We start from the raw sequence: 18,253 nt of genomic DNA on the forward strand, positions 1-18,253 counted from the left end.
CTCTAGCCATTGACACCTCATGTTATACATATGACCTATAACTAGGGCCTGGAGTTTTTATTGCTTAGGTCATATGATTAGGCAAAACATCTGGGCCAGCAGTTCATGTCTGTGAATTACTATGACCTCAAACTGTCTGGACAAGTCAAACCACAAAGAACATGAACATCAATTGAAAGTTACTCACCTCCAGGACTCTTTTGAGAGAGTCCAGGTAATTCCTTTCACTTTGTACGATGGAACTCAGAATGTAGCGTCGGATAATCTAGACCAAGATCAAGTCCATGTCAAACAAAACACTGATCATGCAAAATCTAAATAATCCTCTTGACGAAAAATATAGTCTAGACAACATAGCACAATACAGTATGATTTATTTCAGAACACACACGCACGCACACACACGCACGCACACACACACACACACACACACACACCTGTTGAGGGCTAAGTCCCTCTGGCATAGGGCTCAGCTGAGGTGGCGGATGCTTCGTTTCAGATACAGTCACATCCAGATAACCAGTATCATCTTCTGTTTCCTCTAGAATGCAACACACACACAAATCCTCCTCTTAAAAAAAAAACAGTCAGTGATTTCTGCATGCAGGGCCTCAATAAGTAAACAATATCTGTTGTGCTTCAAGATAAGGACATTCCATGAGGGCAGCATAAAAGCATGATTTGAAGCATTCCATAATTTGTTGGTCTACTATACTTTTAGTATTATTTAAAAGTCATATTCCTTATAAGCAAGGGGTATATTTCATTATTAGTCAAAAAAATATCACTGACAGTGGCTGTAACTCATAGCCCTGAAAAGCTGTCTGTCTCCTCCTGCTGCCCTTCTCAGGACCCTCTGCTCAGGCCCACTTCACTTACAGTACAACAGTATCCTAGTATCCTAGTCCTAATATAACACCATCATAGTTGAAAACGTGATCGGTTTTACAGCAGAATCATCCATAAAAGCAGCAACAGAGACGTGACCACAGCGATAATGATCAACTTTCATCTGCAAGGTTCAACCACGGTTCAACGCGTGATTAGGTATTCAGTCAGTGAGTTCGAAGCCAAAGTTTACCTGTGGTGTCATTCCTCCGCAGGAAACTGATTCTGCTCATCATGGTGAACTTCGTCTTTGTCTTCTCCAACCCGTCCTTGGTGCCATCTCTTGCTGCTTTCATGAGCTGCTGGACCTAGAGAGAGAAAGAGAGAGAGAGAGGGAGGGAGGGAGAGAGAGAGAGAGAGAGAGAGAGAGCAGTGAGAGCATGCTATACAAATCAGCATGGGAATCCCCCATGGCCTCTATCTATCTATCTATCTATCTATCTATCTATCTATCTATCTATCCACCTATCTAAGTCTATCTTTCCATCTGTAACCTATGATGACTTGTTACCTTGGTGTCATAGCTCTGTTTGATGTGGGTAACGTCACGCCCCCCCAAGCGCACGGCCAGCTCACGCTTGGTCTTGGCACAGCGCTCCTTCAGACTCCGCCCATCTGGTAAGGGCTACGGCAGACAGGGCAGCAAGTTGGGACAGGGTAGCAGATGAGGCGAGCGGATGGAAGGAGTTGAGTAGAGGAGAGGAGAGGAGAGGAGAGGAGAGGAGAGGAGAGGAGAGGAGGAAAATAAAGAGATGGAAAGAGTCAAGGCAGAAGCAAGAGAAGCAGTCAGCGAAATAAGATGATAAGATGAAAGCAGGATTGGGGTAGTCATCCAATTTGAATTCAATTCAATTCACAAATTGAAAAATCCTCACAGAAATAACAATGGGCCATTTTGGATTCGAAATGAATCCCAATTCACTTCTTACATCGAATGAATTAAAATTGGAGTTAACCCCAACTGCAATGAAAAGGGTCGTTGAAAATACAGTATTTCAAGTGGAAGTAGAAAAACTCAAGAAAGTAAAGAGAGCCTCAAATGTACACCTCATGATGTCGAATGTACAACTTCGTTTCACAAAAAATGTCCTTCATTCAGTCACAACGCTTTTCCCATTTCTTATCAAGAGAGACCACTTCCCCCTTGTTCCTAATCCACACAAAAACCCTCAAATCATAATGAAACCTAAACATGATTATGTTCTATCTTGTTCTGCAGGATATAACAACTATTCTCCCTCAAATTACAGAAATCGTATTCCTTCTGCTTCAAAACAACCAACCTTAACAAACGCAGACTCGGGGGGGGGGGGGAGAGAGAACCTGATGCAGAAACGACAGCAGTAACAGAATAGAGTAAGAGGGGCAGTAATAGAAACAGTGGCACATGGAAGTGGAAGAGCAGGGAAGACCCAGAGAGGAAGAAGAGGAACTGAGAGAGAGAGAGAGACTGCTGACAGAGCCACACGTGTACAAGTGACTGCTAAACACACGTTGCTCACTTCCGCCAAGCGGGGGGAGAGGTTGTATTTAGATCAGCTGTGTGCTTTGCCACCGTATGTGGGATGAGTTTAACCAGACAGCAGTTGTTTTATTTCAAACAGTGGATGAGGTTAGATGAGCTGTCGCCCCATAAAATTTAAAACCGAAAAGCCCTCTAAGCTATAAATCCAATCCATCATTGTGTCATGATGTAATTGTTGTAAATCCAAATACTGTAGGCTCAGGCCTCACTGGAAAACACAAACATCGCAAAGGCATCCTTCTGTGTGGCATAGTTGGTAGAACATGGTACTATGACCCATATAGGTGGAGAGGTTGGTTCTTGCTGGGGCCATGCATACAAACAATGTATGTAGTCACTGTATTGTATGTTGCCTCGAATAAAAGCTCCTGCTAAATGGCATATACAGCGTATATCTTTGGTTTATTACAACACATTAGAGCTCAAGAGCCTCACCTTACTGCTGCTGCAGGCGGTAGGTTTGGTATCGCTGTCGGACAGCTCATCGTAGCTCTCAAACTCAGTGGAGCTCCAACCGTCGTCGCTGTTCCGGCGGTGGCGGTCCGTAGGCCTCTGGACGTCCTCATAGATGTCTGACATCCAACAGGGAACATATGTATGACAAATGAATACTGCTTTGTTAATTAGTTCCTGCTTGGTGACCTGGCTAGGTCATTTTAAAGCGATTTTAGAGAAGCAAAAACACAATTGACTCAAAACAAAAGTCTGCATACTGTATGTGTACACACAAACACATACACACACATACACCATGCACACACTTAAACGCGCACACACACACCCACCAAACCCACACACCCACCCACCCACCCACACACACACACACACACACACACACACACACACACACACAAACACGCTATATAAATGCTGACCTTCCACAGGAGAGCGGAGGTTCTCACAGGGAACATCGTCGTAGATGACCTCTGGACTGGATAGGTCACCTGGGCAATACACAATGTCTCTGTTGACCATTCCATCTGGACTCTGCAAGCCAAGTGGACTGGTGACATTCTCAGGAGTGGCTGCATCACCTGGGGTGCCTGCGTCAAGCAGAGTGGGAGGATTCCCTGGAAGAGAGAAGCACCATTTCAACCTTATTTCACTGGTTAAGGGCATGCTGGTTAGATTAGAGCAGATGTCTCAGTCAATCCTTGGAAGGGTCTGGTGTGTGCATGTTTTTGTTCCAGCCGAGCATTAACACATGTGATTCTGCTGATCAAGGTAAACTTCTTGTTTTATTAGTTGGATCAAGGGGTCTTTATGTTGGGCTGCAGAGCGTGCTAGATCTAGGGCATTAGGGTTTTCACTCAACAAGACTAATGCAGGCCATTGGGGTAAATTAATAAAATAATAAAATATTAAAAAATAAATTGCTGTAAATAAACCCAAATAATGGATTGTTGATTCTTTAAGCCCATAGGCAAAGTTAGAGGATGCCAAAAAGCGAATCATTTGGATTTTGAGGGGAACTATTCACTATCTAAAGAGCCACTGGGAACATATAGGAGGGGAGGAGAGTGGAGGGGGGCAAAATCACAGTAAAAGAAAACTCTAAAAACTGCTATGAAAACCAAGGCATTGCTATCCTAAACAGGAATTATATCCAACCTGCACTGTGGTAGAAGAACACTGTAACAGATAACACTTTGGGTGCAGTGAGATCGATAAGCCTTACAGAGTGAATCATTTATACAATTCCCTGTCAAGGAATCATGATTTTTTTTTGTGCTGTTGTGTGGTTGCTGCCTCTTATTTAAGTGTTGCTAACTCAAGAGCATTGGGTTATTGATCTCAATGCGGATAACGGCAGGGTAATCTAGCCTGATGGAAACCAACCATCTATCTAAACACACGCTTGCGTACGTACGCGCATACACACACACACGCATGCACGCACGCGCGCGCGCACACACACACACACACACACACACACACATACACACACACACACAAACACATATACACCACACAATAACAACATATTTGACAAACATCCACCATTTCGTCGAACCACAAAATGCAAACAGGAAACTCTCTAAATCTGTAGGGTATTGGATTAAAAAGAACAACAAAGCCTTGCTCAAACATTGCCGGTGTCTCGTCAGTATGTGTTCCCTTGTCAGATAGTGTTCCCCCTCTATTAATTGTGGTTTTAAGAGGTATCTTAGGCAACACTTAATTGATTACAGTATGGCTAACTTACACATGTCTTTCTGCCAAAAGAACTATGCACAGTAAATTATTTAGTTTCACACTGAAAACATGGTTGTGTTATGTGTGCGTGCGTGCATGCGTGTGTGTGTGTGTGTGTGTGTGTGTGTGTGTGTGCGTGTATGCTTGTGCGTGTGTGCGTGTGTGTTGCTATCTGCATCAGGCATTTCTGCTGCATCAACAGGAGTGCCTGCAAACCAAACAGTGAATATCACCTCAGCCCCCACACACCTGGCTACAGCAGACTGCATGTGCTTTGTGTCTCTCAAGGTCATGGGAAAATCAATTTCTGTGTGAAAAAGTCTGAAGAATAGAGCTCGTCTCCTGGTCAATACAGCATGGTCAATAAATACATTTGGTGTTTGCAGTGGTGAAGGTGTTTGAATAGCAAGCCTGAGCTCCTATGACTGCTGCTTACTCATGTCCCTGTAGGAAAGCCAGTTGTATTGTTCTCTGTTTGTTCTGTGCCTTTAGAAAGTCTACACCCCCTTTCAAAATGTTCACCTTTTGTTGCACCACAGGCTGATATTGAAATACACTAAATTAGGATTGTTTTCTCACTGATCTACACACTGAACTGGACTCTTTCAAAGTGAAAGAAAAATGTTTAAACAAATGCAATTTATTAGAAATAAAAAACAGAGACCTGTTTGCAAAAGTCTACACCCACCTTGCTGTGGATCTCCGAAGATTAGCTGAAATGCAAACATGTCTTCAACAAGTTACTCAAAATGTTGAATTGAGTCCATCTGAGTGCAAGGTTAATGTATATATGTATGTAGTTTTGGAATTAATATGTTTGTCTTGTAGGGTCCCTGATTTGAATAGGAATCAATTACATACTGTTTTGATTAGGCTGTAACTACCAATTCTACTCAACTACCAAATTTCTCAATTTTCTCTTGATCATGACAAACTCCCCAGACCTTGCCAGTGACAAGCATACCCATAACATGATGCAGCTACCACCGATTTGGAAACGGCGATGTATGTGCTGTATTTGCACTAAACTTGCATTAAACTTACTACAAATGTTTTGTAGTAAAACCAAAGAAACACACAACAGACACATTTTGTTGTTGAATTACTTGAATTCATTGTTGCAAACACAATTAAGGATTTGAAATAAATTTGTTTCATTCATTGATTTCTTCTGGCCACTTGGTATTAACCAAATTTAATTAAACTTAATTAGACCAAATTTGTAGAGTGACGGGGATGATGTTGTCCTGTGCTTTTCCCTCTCAGCCATTCAACTCTGTGGTGTTTTTTCATGTCTCCCCCGGCCCCTGGGTGGCGTTCCTGAGCAGTTTTGTTCCTCTCTATTCGCTCAGTTTGTAGTGACAATTTGTTCAACAGAGTTCTCAATGTTCCAAAACAACATTCCAAAACAAATGTGAACTATTATTATGGACCCAGTTCAACTTGAGTAACTTGTGGAAGACATTTTTGCATTTGGGTAATTTCAGGAGAGCCACAGCAAGGGAATGTAGACTTTTGCAAACAGGTCTTCCCGGTTTTTCATTTTCAAAACATTATTTTTCTTTGACTTTGAAAGTTTCCAGTAGGCTGTGCAGATCCATGGGAAACAATCATCATTGAATATATTTTGAATCCAAGCTCTGAGGCAACAAAAGGTGAACATTTTGAAAGGAGGTGTAGACTTTCTATAGGTACTGTATATCAGGGAGGATTTGGTTTGCAAGTGGTGGAATATTTATGATATCCAATAATGACATTGATATAATAAAGGGTTAAAAATGTCAATACCTTTTTATTTCAATTCAGTTTCCCCAAACGTTACCTAACAGCTACCATGGTAAGTTACCTGAATGTTGCCATGCTGGGTAGGTTTGAAGCAGAGGTCTGGGAGACAAGAGGATGGGGTTGCTAAAACTAGTGGTCAAGTACAGGTTGGCTAAGCTAGCCAAGACTAGTCTGGGGGGGATTATTGTATACCTTTATGCAGTCGCAGAGTGAGCTCTGAAACCACACTGAACCACTCCTTGGCTCGACACGGTGCCTGAACTGAACAAATGCACACACACTGCTGTGAGGACACATACACAGCTGAGATCACGCACATGCAACTCAGATCTCCTTCTCTTGTACACGGATGCACACACACACACAAACACACACACACACGCACACACACACACACACACACACACACACACACACACACACACACACACACACATGCACAAAGCTCATATCATCAGTAGAAAGCGTGATCGTGATAGGGCCATGCCTAGTATGCTCTCAGCAGCCTACCCATGCACAAATCTGTTTCCACACCAAATAGATGTCTCTCTTTTAGAGCAACTGAGATTTCCTTTCAACAAATAGTCTGGAGTTTATTGATATTGCCTTGATTTGTTTGCATTTGATTGACAACAGCATGTATTTGAATTTGATTGAAACTGCTCTGATTTGGGTTGAATTTGTTCAGTGTGTGTGATTCTGGGCTGGTCTCAAAGTGCTTATAACATGCTGTAACATGCAGTGATTGTGCTTTGACTCAGTGGTTGCGTCCCAATAGTATTTCCTGTATCCCTCATGTTTTCTCTTTCCTTGCTTCCTTCTTTCATCTAAGAATATCTAAGGTTCCTCCCCTAAGATATTTTCCAATGCTTTTTGAGAAGGAAGCGAGGAGAGAGGACATGAGAAATAGAGTCAATTCTAAAGACTATTCAGGATGTTATCGGTATCATGGTAAAAGGAAGGAGGTGCACAGTGTGTGACACCACAGACCTGTCTGAGCACCTATGCGGTCAGCCTTTTTTAAGACAGGGGTGTAGTAGCACTCAATCCCAGAACTCCCACCTGAAGGTTGCAATGTGGCAGAGACAGTGCTAGATGTGGGCCAGCATTATACTGTACATAATGTGAATGGCACACAGCCTCAATTCTTTCAATGCTATAATGCAAGGAAACATTTTGACAAGAACAAGGTAAATGTTACTTTTGAATACAAGCATACTGTACACATGAACAGTACACAGCGAGTGTCTTGAGTCTCCCTTACCATCATAGATGCTATTTCTTCTCCAGTAGCCCTCTTTCTCTTGTGACACTGCCAGCTCAGAAGAAGTGGAATGGCTGAAACATTGAAAAGAAATTCAGACGTCAAGTGCAATTATTCTAATTGTCTATGGTCTATTACGATCATGGTCCAGTAAAAGTAGACTAAAGGTCAAGATAAACAGAACGAGGTGACTTTCTGCTAACAGACAGATAGTTCAAATCAAGAGAGGGCGCAAATTGGGAAGAGCCAATGATGGCAGCCCTGACAGGAAGGAAATGAAGGAAAGTGGCCTTCTAGTGTGTGATGATGTTATTCCTTTATGAGAGGTCAGAGCATCTAAGAGACTGACATTCAATGTCATTTGAGTAGTAAATGATTCAACAGTGATATTGAGCAGTAACAATAAACATTCTCCTGAGAGTCAATTATCTACAGCTATCATGGATGAGATCATCCACTACTTTTTAACCCACAACCTTTTGCTCAGCAATGGGTTAGTCTTAACAGTCCCTCCTAAATACCTCTTCACCCTCCCTACCCCCCCCCCCCCCCCCCCCCATACTAACCCTAACCCCAACCCCAGAGATCTCTTCACCCCCGCTACCCCCCTGTACAAGTTCTCTCCTGCTAATAAAAAATAATCTTTTTTTTTTTTTTTTTTTAATAGCCTACTGGCATTACGACTGCCAATGGCCCCTGGTGTGAGCATTGATTACTTTGTCTTATGATGACTGTTGGATAGATGATTCACTTACTTAAACAAATGTATTGTTGTAAGTCACTTTGGATAAAGGCGTCTGCTAAATGCCATAAATGTAAAAAATGTAAATGTAAAAGGCTAGCCTGCCACTCAGTGAGAGATAGTGAGTACTTGACTGGGGGACACTGGCGATGTCTACCGGTGTACACCTTACAATCTGCCACACTGGCAGATGCAACTGCTAATGAATCATTCAAATTCTATGGTAATCTGGTGATCTGGAGGCAGTAAGAACGGAATTCAAACAAGTTAGTGGCAGTTCCATTTGTTAATACCAACCCATCTGTTGACAACCACTTTCTAGGGCCTCGCTGTAAGCAGAAACAGACATGAAGTGCACCTTTAACGATAAGTGATTTGATTAAAAATCATAATAACCTACCCCTCCGGAGATTCCATGACCACCATTTCTGTGGAAAACAAAATATACTTTTTAAAATTATTTATTTTCAGTTGTGAAAAAACATTTGCAAAGTGTATGCAAAACGTTTTCACTTTGGCGTGCAATGTCAACAAAAACGGTTTAATTACAGACTTCATCTTGAAAGCATGGTGTCCAGACTATTATTTAGCTTGCTATAAATGGCTAAATAGTATGACGTTTTAGCTAGGTTAGTTAAGACTCACCTGAGCAGGTAGAATAATAGGGTGAGTGTATGTTTTGGTCATCCTTTCCAGCAGGGGGCCCTCCATTGATTTCTGACTGTTTTGTCATTGATTCCAGCTTTACTGCTGGGTCTGGGGCGGCACCGGGGTCCATTGTATTCCTTTGAGATGTCTGGTTTGTGTTTGAGTTGTTAGAGTTTAGTGCAGGTCCCATCACAGGAGCACCAGAGCCCTTAGTCACTGCTGAGTTTGCCAACTTCTTATGCTCTTCGTCACTGTCGTCAAACTCAAAACTCTCACCCTCCACTTCCTCTTCCTCATCCTCTACCTTTTGGGAGGCCCCATTGGAGAAGGACCCTGACGACATGAGGGCAGAAAGTTAAATGAAAAGAGGTAACAGGTGTAATCAGTCAGCTAGTACACTCTCTAAAGTAGACATACAGTACTTGATGACAGAGATTGAAACACTCTGAGCTGAAAGATACTGCTTTGTAGACATGTTGAAACAACTAATGAAAGCATCATTGGTTACCACATTAAACAAATTAAAACTTATAAAGGTTTAATGAAGCATTCATAAACCTTTCATAAAGCCTACATAGATGCCTCATAAATCATAATAAGTGCATTCATACTATATTACGGGTGTTATAACATATCCTGGCATCTGGCACTTTGCCAAATGTAGCATAATGTTGCCAATCCTATGTAGCATTATTTGCTTATAGGTGACTTATCTATGTACGCCAAGGTTTCATTAAGCCTGTAAAGTACTCATTAAAGGCATCATTGTCCAGAAAAAATGGGTCCACAATAATGTGGTGGTATATATGGCTCAGTGCCAGAAACGGCAAGTATAACATGGGCCAGGCCTGGTCCGAATGTGGGGGGGGCCAGCCCTGGTTGAGAGTTGGCAATTTGCTATGAGCCAGCTCTGGTATGAAGAATGTGGCACTGATACGTTCCTGTAGTAACTGGGCCATCTTTGGTCGTATTGTGGTTGACCAGTACTGGGGAAAAAAGTCGGTCTGGCCTTTTCATGGAAAAGATACGGCTCAGGAATGGTACGGCAACAGCAATGTGTACTGAGTTATATCATGAAGGAGAATCTCTCCACAAATGTGTAAAGATTCACCACACTGTCACTGTGTAGACAACTGTATCTCACAACTAAGCTCAAGTACTGTTAGGATGGCATTTGTAAGGAGACCTGGTACGTTCGTCTCAATTGCGTATTTATATGGTTAACCCTAACCCTAAATGTATTTATTATGAGCCAAGATTTGGATACAATTCTACAGAATGTTTCATTCAACTATCAACTGAATTGGTGACCTAATCATTTTTATTAATTGGCTACACTTCACTTCAATGACTGTGTCCCCTGGAGCTGCAGTGTCTTCAACAGCTTAGGAAGGAGAGGTTGTAGAAGTTATTATTACATGATCATTGCTTTGATTTTCATGCTACATCTTGACTGTCCCTCCTAAAGACCTCTTCATCCCCACTACCCCCCAGTACAGTTTCTCTACTGTAAATAATAATTAAAAAAATAAAATGCTTCTTCTAGCATTGTGACTGCCAATGGTCCCTGGTCCAAGCATAGATTTATTTTTCTTATGATGACTTATAGATCTTATAGATGATTCACTTACTTCAGACAAATGTATGTGTTGTAAGTCGCTTTGGATAAAGGTCAAAAATGTAAAATGTAAAATGTAAACTCCTGTTTCTTCACCCCCTAGTATGCCATTATAAGACCCACCAGTCAGCACTATCAACATTACAAATATCCAGGATGTAGGCTATGAATGAGACTGCCTAGTTAGCAAGTGCTAATGCAGAGCAAAAGTATCGCACATACTGTATGGCATACCAGAGAACCTTGAAGAAGAAGTAGAGAGAGAAATGAGCATTGTGTCGGCTATACAGTTATGAAGAATGTAACTTATATTTCTGTTTGCATTTATGCATTTATGGAAATTGACTCAGACTTGGCAGACAAAAGAGAGGCTGTTGAGTAACTGGGTGTGTATAATGGAACACCCTTAAGGCAATACTCTTCCTGTCCAAGGTCAACACAATAAAGGAGATGTCATGTGACATTAGGAAAGGAGGGGAATACAGATAACAACTGAAAATTTGAAGAATAAAAAAATTGTTGCATAAACATAATTAGATAGATAGAATATGACATGAGTAAACAAGTTCAACTTTTATTTGTTAGTTATTTGACCCTGCGTGATGAACACATAGATTAAAAGGCAAAAAAAAATATATATATATACATACAGACACCGGCTGTAAAAGTGGGTCATCTGGGGTGAACTTGACACCTCTCCTCGCACTTTGAGTTGGTCAAGGAAAATGTGATCACGTCCAATTTGAATTTTGACGTGTCAGAATTCTTTGGTCGTGGCACCTTTCTACTCGTGCAGTGTGAGAGAGACTACTGCAACCTATGGGAATTCAGGATGCTGTTAACCACGGCAACGTGCAAGTTGTGTTTGGGACCATACTTACAGAATACTTTAAATAATAGCTACATAATACTGTACATTTTGATTATTGATTCATTATTTGTTATTAAAAAAATAACATTGAAGTGGAGGGTGAGAGGGGGCTCGGTCACATCGCCAAGTGTGAGAGCTACTATAGGGTCTCCTTGTGCAGTGTACATTGCCTCAAGACAGCGTGATGTGGAAGATTAGTCTTAGCAGTATGAGACCCTCCCATTGGTTGGAATTGTCTGCATTTGTGAAAATCGCACAATGTAGCCTGTCAGTCAGAAACTTCCAGGTCATTAAAGGGCAATCTGGGATTGAGTACATCAGTTTTTTTTACTTTTAAGTTAATGGTATATTGTGATAGAGATATTATTGATAGAAATGTTTTAGACAGAATACTGCTATATTGCTTATAACAATGTACTAGGCCCTTATGGTAAGGCAGGTTGTGGAGATTTACTGAGTATTGTTGTTGGGCAAAACAGGATTTGAAGGTTGGAAGTAGACTGTGCGAAACAGTACTTGTGGTACCTGTTATAGACACGGTATGCTCCAACCGGCAACCTCCCTATCTCTGTTCTTGGCTGGGGCATGATGTGAGGAGGGAAAGTTGCTGTGCTGCTTGAGAGATTTCACAGTTTAGAGTGTCTCTCCGCTTGCAAGTGTAATAAAAACGTATATTGTGGCTTAACAAGACCCTTGACTCTTGAATCTCACCTTTGCTGAAATAAAATACTACAGTGGAGACTTTCCACGACAATATAGCTATTGATTCTTAAAGAATATTATTTAGAAATGCTTCATGAGCTTAGTGCAACTGTCTTACCCCCATCAGAACCCACAATAGCTTGTTTTACCCCGTTGTTTGTAAACATGGTCAAAACTATCATTTTGATCTCAAGGATGGTCAGTCCTTGCATCCATAGCTCTATCTATGAATTTTAGAGTGGTTACATTTCTCCAGCACAAACTGTTTTGTTTAAATCCCAGATTGCTCCTTTAAAAGGTGTCCATGAAGGAAATTGACCATCACTTTATTAGAGAGAAAAGGATAATGGATTATAGGTCCTAGCGCTGCCAAGTCTTTGGGGAACAGTTCAGGGAGAGGATTAAACCTTAATGTATATCAGCATATGGCTTTTAGTAGTGCAGGCCTAGATCTGCCAGTCTTTATTAGCCTAGTACCTGACTCAAGCTTCAACACCATCTCATTGACTTGCATTAAGCAGTAACTCATATGAAACTCTTAAGTTGCAGTTTCTACAGCACAGTGGGTTACTGACATTGCCAGACACTGTCATTCTGCTTCATAAAGCCTCACCATGTCTATGAAACAATTTAAAGTCAGGCGGTAACCTAGCTGGGGGGTCATCCTCTGTGAGTTTAAACTTCTAATTGATGCCTGCAGCCCTGCTGCACCCAAACACTTTCACATGAGGGTTAGCTACTGTCTCATATTGCTATGTCTAGTGCATGCTAACTAGCTAACAAGGGCACACTAGACTGTCCCTACTCTCAGCAGGTGGATTGGTGCCTGTCAAGGGCAATATGCATATGGGCCGGTGGGACTAGGGTTAGGGTTAGGGACTCTGATGCATGCAGCATATGGTCAGCAGGTGAAGGCTCCCCATAGGGAGCAGCTCTTACCCTTTCCCCTCAGGAGGCTTATGTGGCCAGCCTGCAGTGACAGGATGGCTGAATGAGCCTCACGCAGGTCAGCTGGGGGGGTTACCTGAGTCCAACCGGCACACCATTTAAGTCCATGTTTATGTTTAGGTATCGGTGTCTCAGAAGAGGCTGATGCATTCTTTCACCATGGTGCATTCCAGACCTGGGCAAAATGGTTTTGAACTCTTGGTGTGCTTGATTTAGCTAGCCTTGCATGCAGTGAATGCACTTCTGAGTTTATTCCATTGCTTCCTTTGTGCATGACAAGTTCACCTCAAAAGTTTTGCCAAATAATTGAAGCCATATCAAGTATGTGTTTTGCCCAAATGCACATGGTCTGGTGGATTTACAGGCAAGAGGGAGTACATTCCACCTTCAGGCGATTGTGTAATTTCCTCAGATCTCTGTAATTAATGCTCCAGCTATGCTCCAACTATGTGTACACAGTACCTATTTACACACGTGTTCAAGGACGCTGTATTGTGACGGCGGTGGTGTAGTTTGGCCGTTCATTAACGTTACCAGTGCTTCAATGTAGACTAGTAACTACTAATCTCTGCTTAGGGAAAGCATGTAGATGGCAAAACAGGCTGAAACACCACTGGGACACACTCTGGCCCCAATCGGGATTCAACACTCTGGCCCCAATCTGGATCCAACACTCCGGCCCCAATCGGGATTCAACATTCATCTTCTGATGGCTACTTTCAGCAGGATAACGCGCCATGTCACAAATCTCAAATCATCTCAAATTGGTTTCTTGAACATGACAATGAGTTCACTGTACTCCAATGGCCTCCACAGTCACCAGATCTCAATCCAATAAAGCACCTTTGGGATGTGGTGGAACGGGAGATTCGCATCATGGATGTGCAGCCGACAAATCTGCAGCAACTGCGTGAAGCTATCATGTCAATATGGACCGAAATCTCTGAGGAATGTTTCCAGCACCTTGTTGAATCTATGCCACAAAGAATTAAGGCAGTTCTGAAGGCAAAAGGGGGTCCAACCTGGTACTAGCAAGGTGTACCTAATAAAGTGGCTGGTGAGTGTATAATTGAAGATATCACCAATTCAGTTCTACCCACACCATGATTAAGTGTTAGCAATCATGTTTGTGTTGATAATATTTTGTCTTCATTCCCTTTATGTTCTGCAAAAGTAAACATCCACATGAATTAGAAACTCACCTGGGCTAGGAGTGGTGAGAGGGAGTAGAGAAGCCATGATAATCCTCCCCGGTCACATCAGCTTCTCTGTGAAGACAAATGAGACAATTAGCCAAATTATGTATGACAATTAGAAAAATGTACAGATTTATGACACACCATGTGAAAAAAATATAGATATCATATGATAGATATAGACGTATGCACTGGATTTTATGGGCCATTTCATACATCTGCTTTTGAAAGTCTGAACATTGATCAAATTGTGTTACTTACATAGATTGCAAGTGATATCAATGACCTGACATTGTTTTCTCAGGGGAAATGAATGACTAAACAATTGCATGGGCTCTTGTCTCTTGTCGCGGCAAGTTTACATGAATCACTGGAAGGAAAAACACCAAAACACTCACGGCAGGCACACACACACACACACACACACACACACACACACACAAACACACACACAGGCACACACACACACACACACACACAGGTACACACACACATACACACACACAGGTACACACACACACACACACACACACACACACACATAGCTCTGGGAAACAACTGTGAAGGAGAGAATCAGCCCAAGATAAACTGGTAGTTGTGCTATAGGCAGAGACATTAAAGTGTCACATTCCTCAGGGGTGTGATGCAGATCCAGACACGCTGTGTTGACTGACTCCTGGAATGATGACCCAGCACTTCAAACATGAAAGGTGCACTGTCATCATCCTCATCACAAACATTCTAATCAATGGAGGTGATAGATAGGGGGACACACTATGCCCTTGTTTGAGGGGGCATCTTGACTCCTAGCTCTCACACTGTCACCATATCTTATTTTATTTCATTTACACCTTCATTTATACAGGTACGGATTCAGTTGACAACCTGTCCAGAGGCGAGTGCAGCGATATGAAATACATGAATAAAGAGAGACATGCACCACCATGCAACACTACAAGACATGGGGGGGGGGGGGGGGGGGTTGAGGTCTGTGGAGGTCATTCTAGATGCATAATTCACAGGGCTTTAAGGAAGAAGGGCGGCCGTAGATGGGGTGGGCCCGTGAATAGACAATAGCAGAGAGAAGCCACTGTAATCTACAGTGAGAGAACAGCGCCCAGATTGTTTGGACCAAGGAAAACCCAGTCACTACTCCGACACCAAGGGCACTATTCAATCAAAACCGTGATGTGGGTTCCCCAAAGGATATGTCCAAATCAACATTCCCCCAGCACAGAGGAAAGATGCATGTAGAAACTAATATGCAGTTTATTTGTGTCTCACACTGCACCATTGTTGTGTAACATAAACATAGTACAGCATACAAATAGCATTGTTTGTTACTTAATTTAACTGTTATTTATCTAGGAGGTCCCATTGAGGTCCAAATCTCTTTCTCAAGGGAGCAAGCCAGATCAGCAAATCTAAAATTATCCAGACCTCCAAAAGAAGGCGTGATTTGGACGTATAGGTGAGACTACGGCACAGCTAACAGATAACGGGCTTGACAACAGCCCATCTCTTGTGAATTACCGGCAAGACTGCTGAGGTCATGTCTTGCTACTGAAAAATGTGTTGGCTGCAGCAACAGCAACACATTCTCATATGTCAATACTCCCGTTGGTAAATTCATCGAGTTTGTTGTGTTAACTATGTTCATTCCATTCTCAATTCACTGCTGTGATAATTGTTGAGTAGGCTTCCCGAGTTGTCTCTAAAATTGTTTGTTTATACTGTAAAAGGATTCCTTTAAAAATTCCTGGAATTTCTGGAACATCAACCGACTACAGCAGAAACTTCACATTTCGCCTGAAGACCACTGCTACTATACATGTAAGACCATTCATCTCCTTTATTCTGAGCATTCATCTCCTGTTTATTCCCATATCCCATAGTAGTAGCAGTAGTAGAAGTGTGAGTGTGTGGTGTGTGTGTGTGTGTGTGTGTGTGTGTGTGTGTGTGTGTGTGTGTGTGTATGTGCATGCGTGCATGTGTCCGTGCGTGCGTGTGTGCGTGTGTTTGTGTGAGTTGTCATTTGGCTGCTCTTGAACCAATACAGAGTATTTGAAAAGTTGCCCAGTCACACATTCGCCATGGCAATGCGGTCCTAAACGAAGATTCAAAGGTTTTCAAACTGCCATTGCCATGGTGATGGTCAAGCTTGCAATATAAATAGCGCAGCCTTGGACACAGGCAAAATGACTGGGACATCAACATGCACATACATTCGCCCACTCCTCTCTCAGACTCAGGGCAACACATTCATGCACACATTCAGAGCTTCACAGCAAACAAACTGACTGTGTTATCCCTTCAACTTCAGTGCCATGGTTCAGTTAATATTAACTTAATAACTACAACAGTAAATGTAGTAGTGTAATGTATGTATTTATTATGGCAGGTAACAAGCCACCACGAGTTGCTGTTTATGATGAATAAAACAATAAATGTATCATCAGTAGAAGCTAGAAACCTATTTAAATGTGATATCTTTGCCTCTGCTTTGGTCATTGCTCAGATGAAAAAGAACAGAAAATGTAACAATCTTTTTTTTATTATTATCTGTAAAACATATAATTTCCTCACTTTTCCTCAACATATAATTTTCCTTCCTGGGTTAGGAATTGGTCAGCATCATGTTAAGACAAGCAAGATAGATTTGTCTTGCAAAATGTACTGCAGAAACGTGCCCAACACAGGTGATGACTTTACAAGAGCATGTGACAGACCTCATGTATCAGTAAAAGTGAAATCTATAGGTGCAGCACTGAACACAAATATGTCCCAGACACCCCATCAAATCATCTGATAATTACAAGACACATGATCTGGACATGCTGACACTCATTCTCAGCATTTAAAAGATTATTTAACACATCTTAATGACCATATTACTGCATTAGATAGATAGCACTATGGCAAAAAAAGGGTTACTGTTTAAACTGTTTAAAGCCTAGTTTCAGCAGTGGGGAGTGTCGAAGGGAGTCAGTCAACCTCATGTCTGAACCATTTGAATACCTTCTGCAGTACTGCAGAATTTCATCTTTGTGACCATCTGCGGCGCACTGCAGAATTACAGGTCTGTTTTCCTCGTCCATTTGTTATCTGTAACACCTTTTTCTCGCTGGACTTCTCAAACTGGGTTGCTCCATAAGCCTATCAACTGTGTACTGTGCCGTTGTCATCCCCTGAAATCTGGAGGTCATCACCAAGACGATTAACCAGAGCATTACTCTGTGAAGCAGCTGCCATGGTAGCACTCCTGTACAGCCTCCTCTTCTCTCTTCTCCTCCTAACCTACTGTACTAATGTACATCTGATGGAAGACTAGAATGCAGATGCCTCATCCGCCCTCCTCCCTCCGACTTGCCTCCACCTCCCCCTCCTCCCTCGTGGACTAACGGCTTTTGTTGCAGTGTGATAATGTATGAATAAAGAGAGACCGGCAGGACAGACAATGAGCTCTCACCTCCTATAGTCGTCTGTCAGACAGCCACTGGCTAGCACAGCACTTCCCTCCAGCCCTGTAAATCCCACGGTCTCTCCTCTGGACACTCCCGAGTGTTAACAGCACAGTCAGCTTGTCTAGATTGCACCCATCCCTGCTCGGCTCCCTCCAACCAACCACTTGTCCCAGACTTGATGACTCTTTCCCCTCGAGCCACAACCAGGGAAGGCTGCAGATGTCCCTCTCTATTGCGTTCCCAGGAGAGGGTTGGTCTAACCGCGCAGGCTGTCACTGGGATCATAAAACTCCTCTCTCTAGGTTTTTTGTGCTCTCCCTCCCTTTCCCTCTCTCTCCTTGCAGTGCATCAACAGGCACAGCCCTGGGCTGCATCTAATTCCAGAAGGTTGTCCCCTACCATCTGT

General features: G+C 42.4%; 1 protein-coding gene across 1 annotated transcript in view; it reads right to left on the reverse strand.

Moving 5' to 3' along the window:
• Nucleotides 1-14,427, reverse strand: part of arhgef10lb (Rho guanine nucleotide exchange factor (GEF) 10-like b) — a gene marked incomplete at its 3' end in the record, with an annotated part of 41,522 nt that extends 27,095 nt beyond the window's left edge. Inside the window, 9 exon segments of the mRNA XM_083676048.1 lie at nucleotides 188-265; nucleotides 438-541; nucleotides 1,082-1,196; nucleotides 2,849-2,985; nucleotides 3,289-3,483; nucleotides 7,659-7,732; nucleotides 8,801-8,828; nucleotides 9,046-9,381; nucleotides 14,390-14,427. Coding sequence (XP_083532174.1) covers nucleotides 188-265; nucleotides 438-541; nucleotides 1,082-1,196; nucleotides 2,849-2,985; nucleotides 3,289-3,483; nucleotides 7,659-7,732; nucleotides 8,801-8,828; nucleotides 9,046-9,381; nucleotides 14,390-14,426 — 1,104 coding nt within the window. The 5' untranslated portion in view covers nucleotide 14,427.
• Between the last annotated feature and the right edge of the window lie 3,826 nt (nucleotides 14,428-18,253).

Source organism: Argentina silus, assembly GCF_951799395.1.
Source record: "Argentina silus genome assembly, chromosome: 8".
Lineage (NCBI taxonomy): Eukaryota > Metazoa > Chordata > Actinopteri > Argentiniformes > Argentinidae > Argentina > Argentina silus.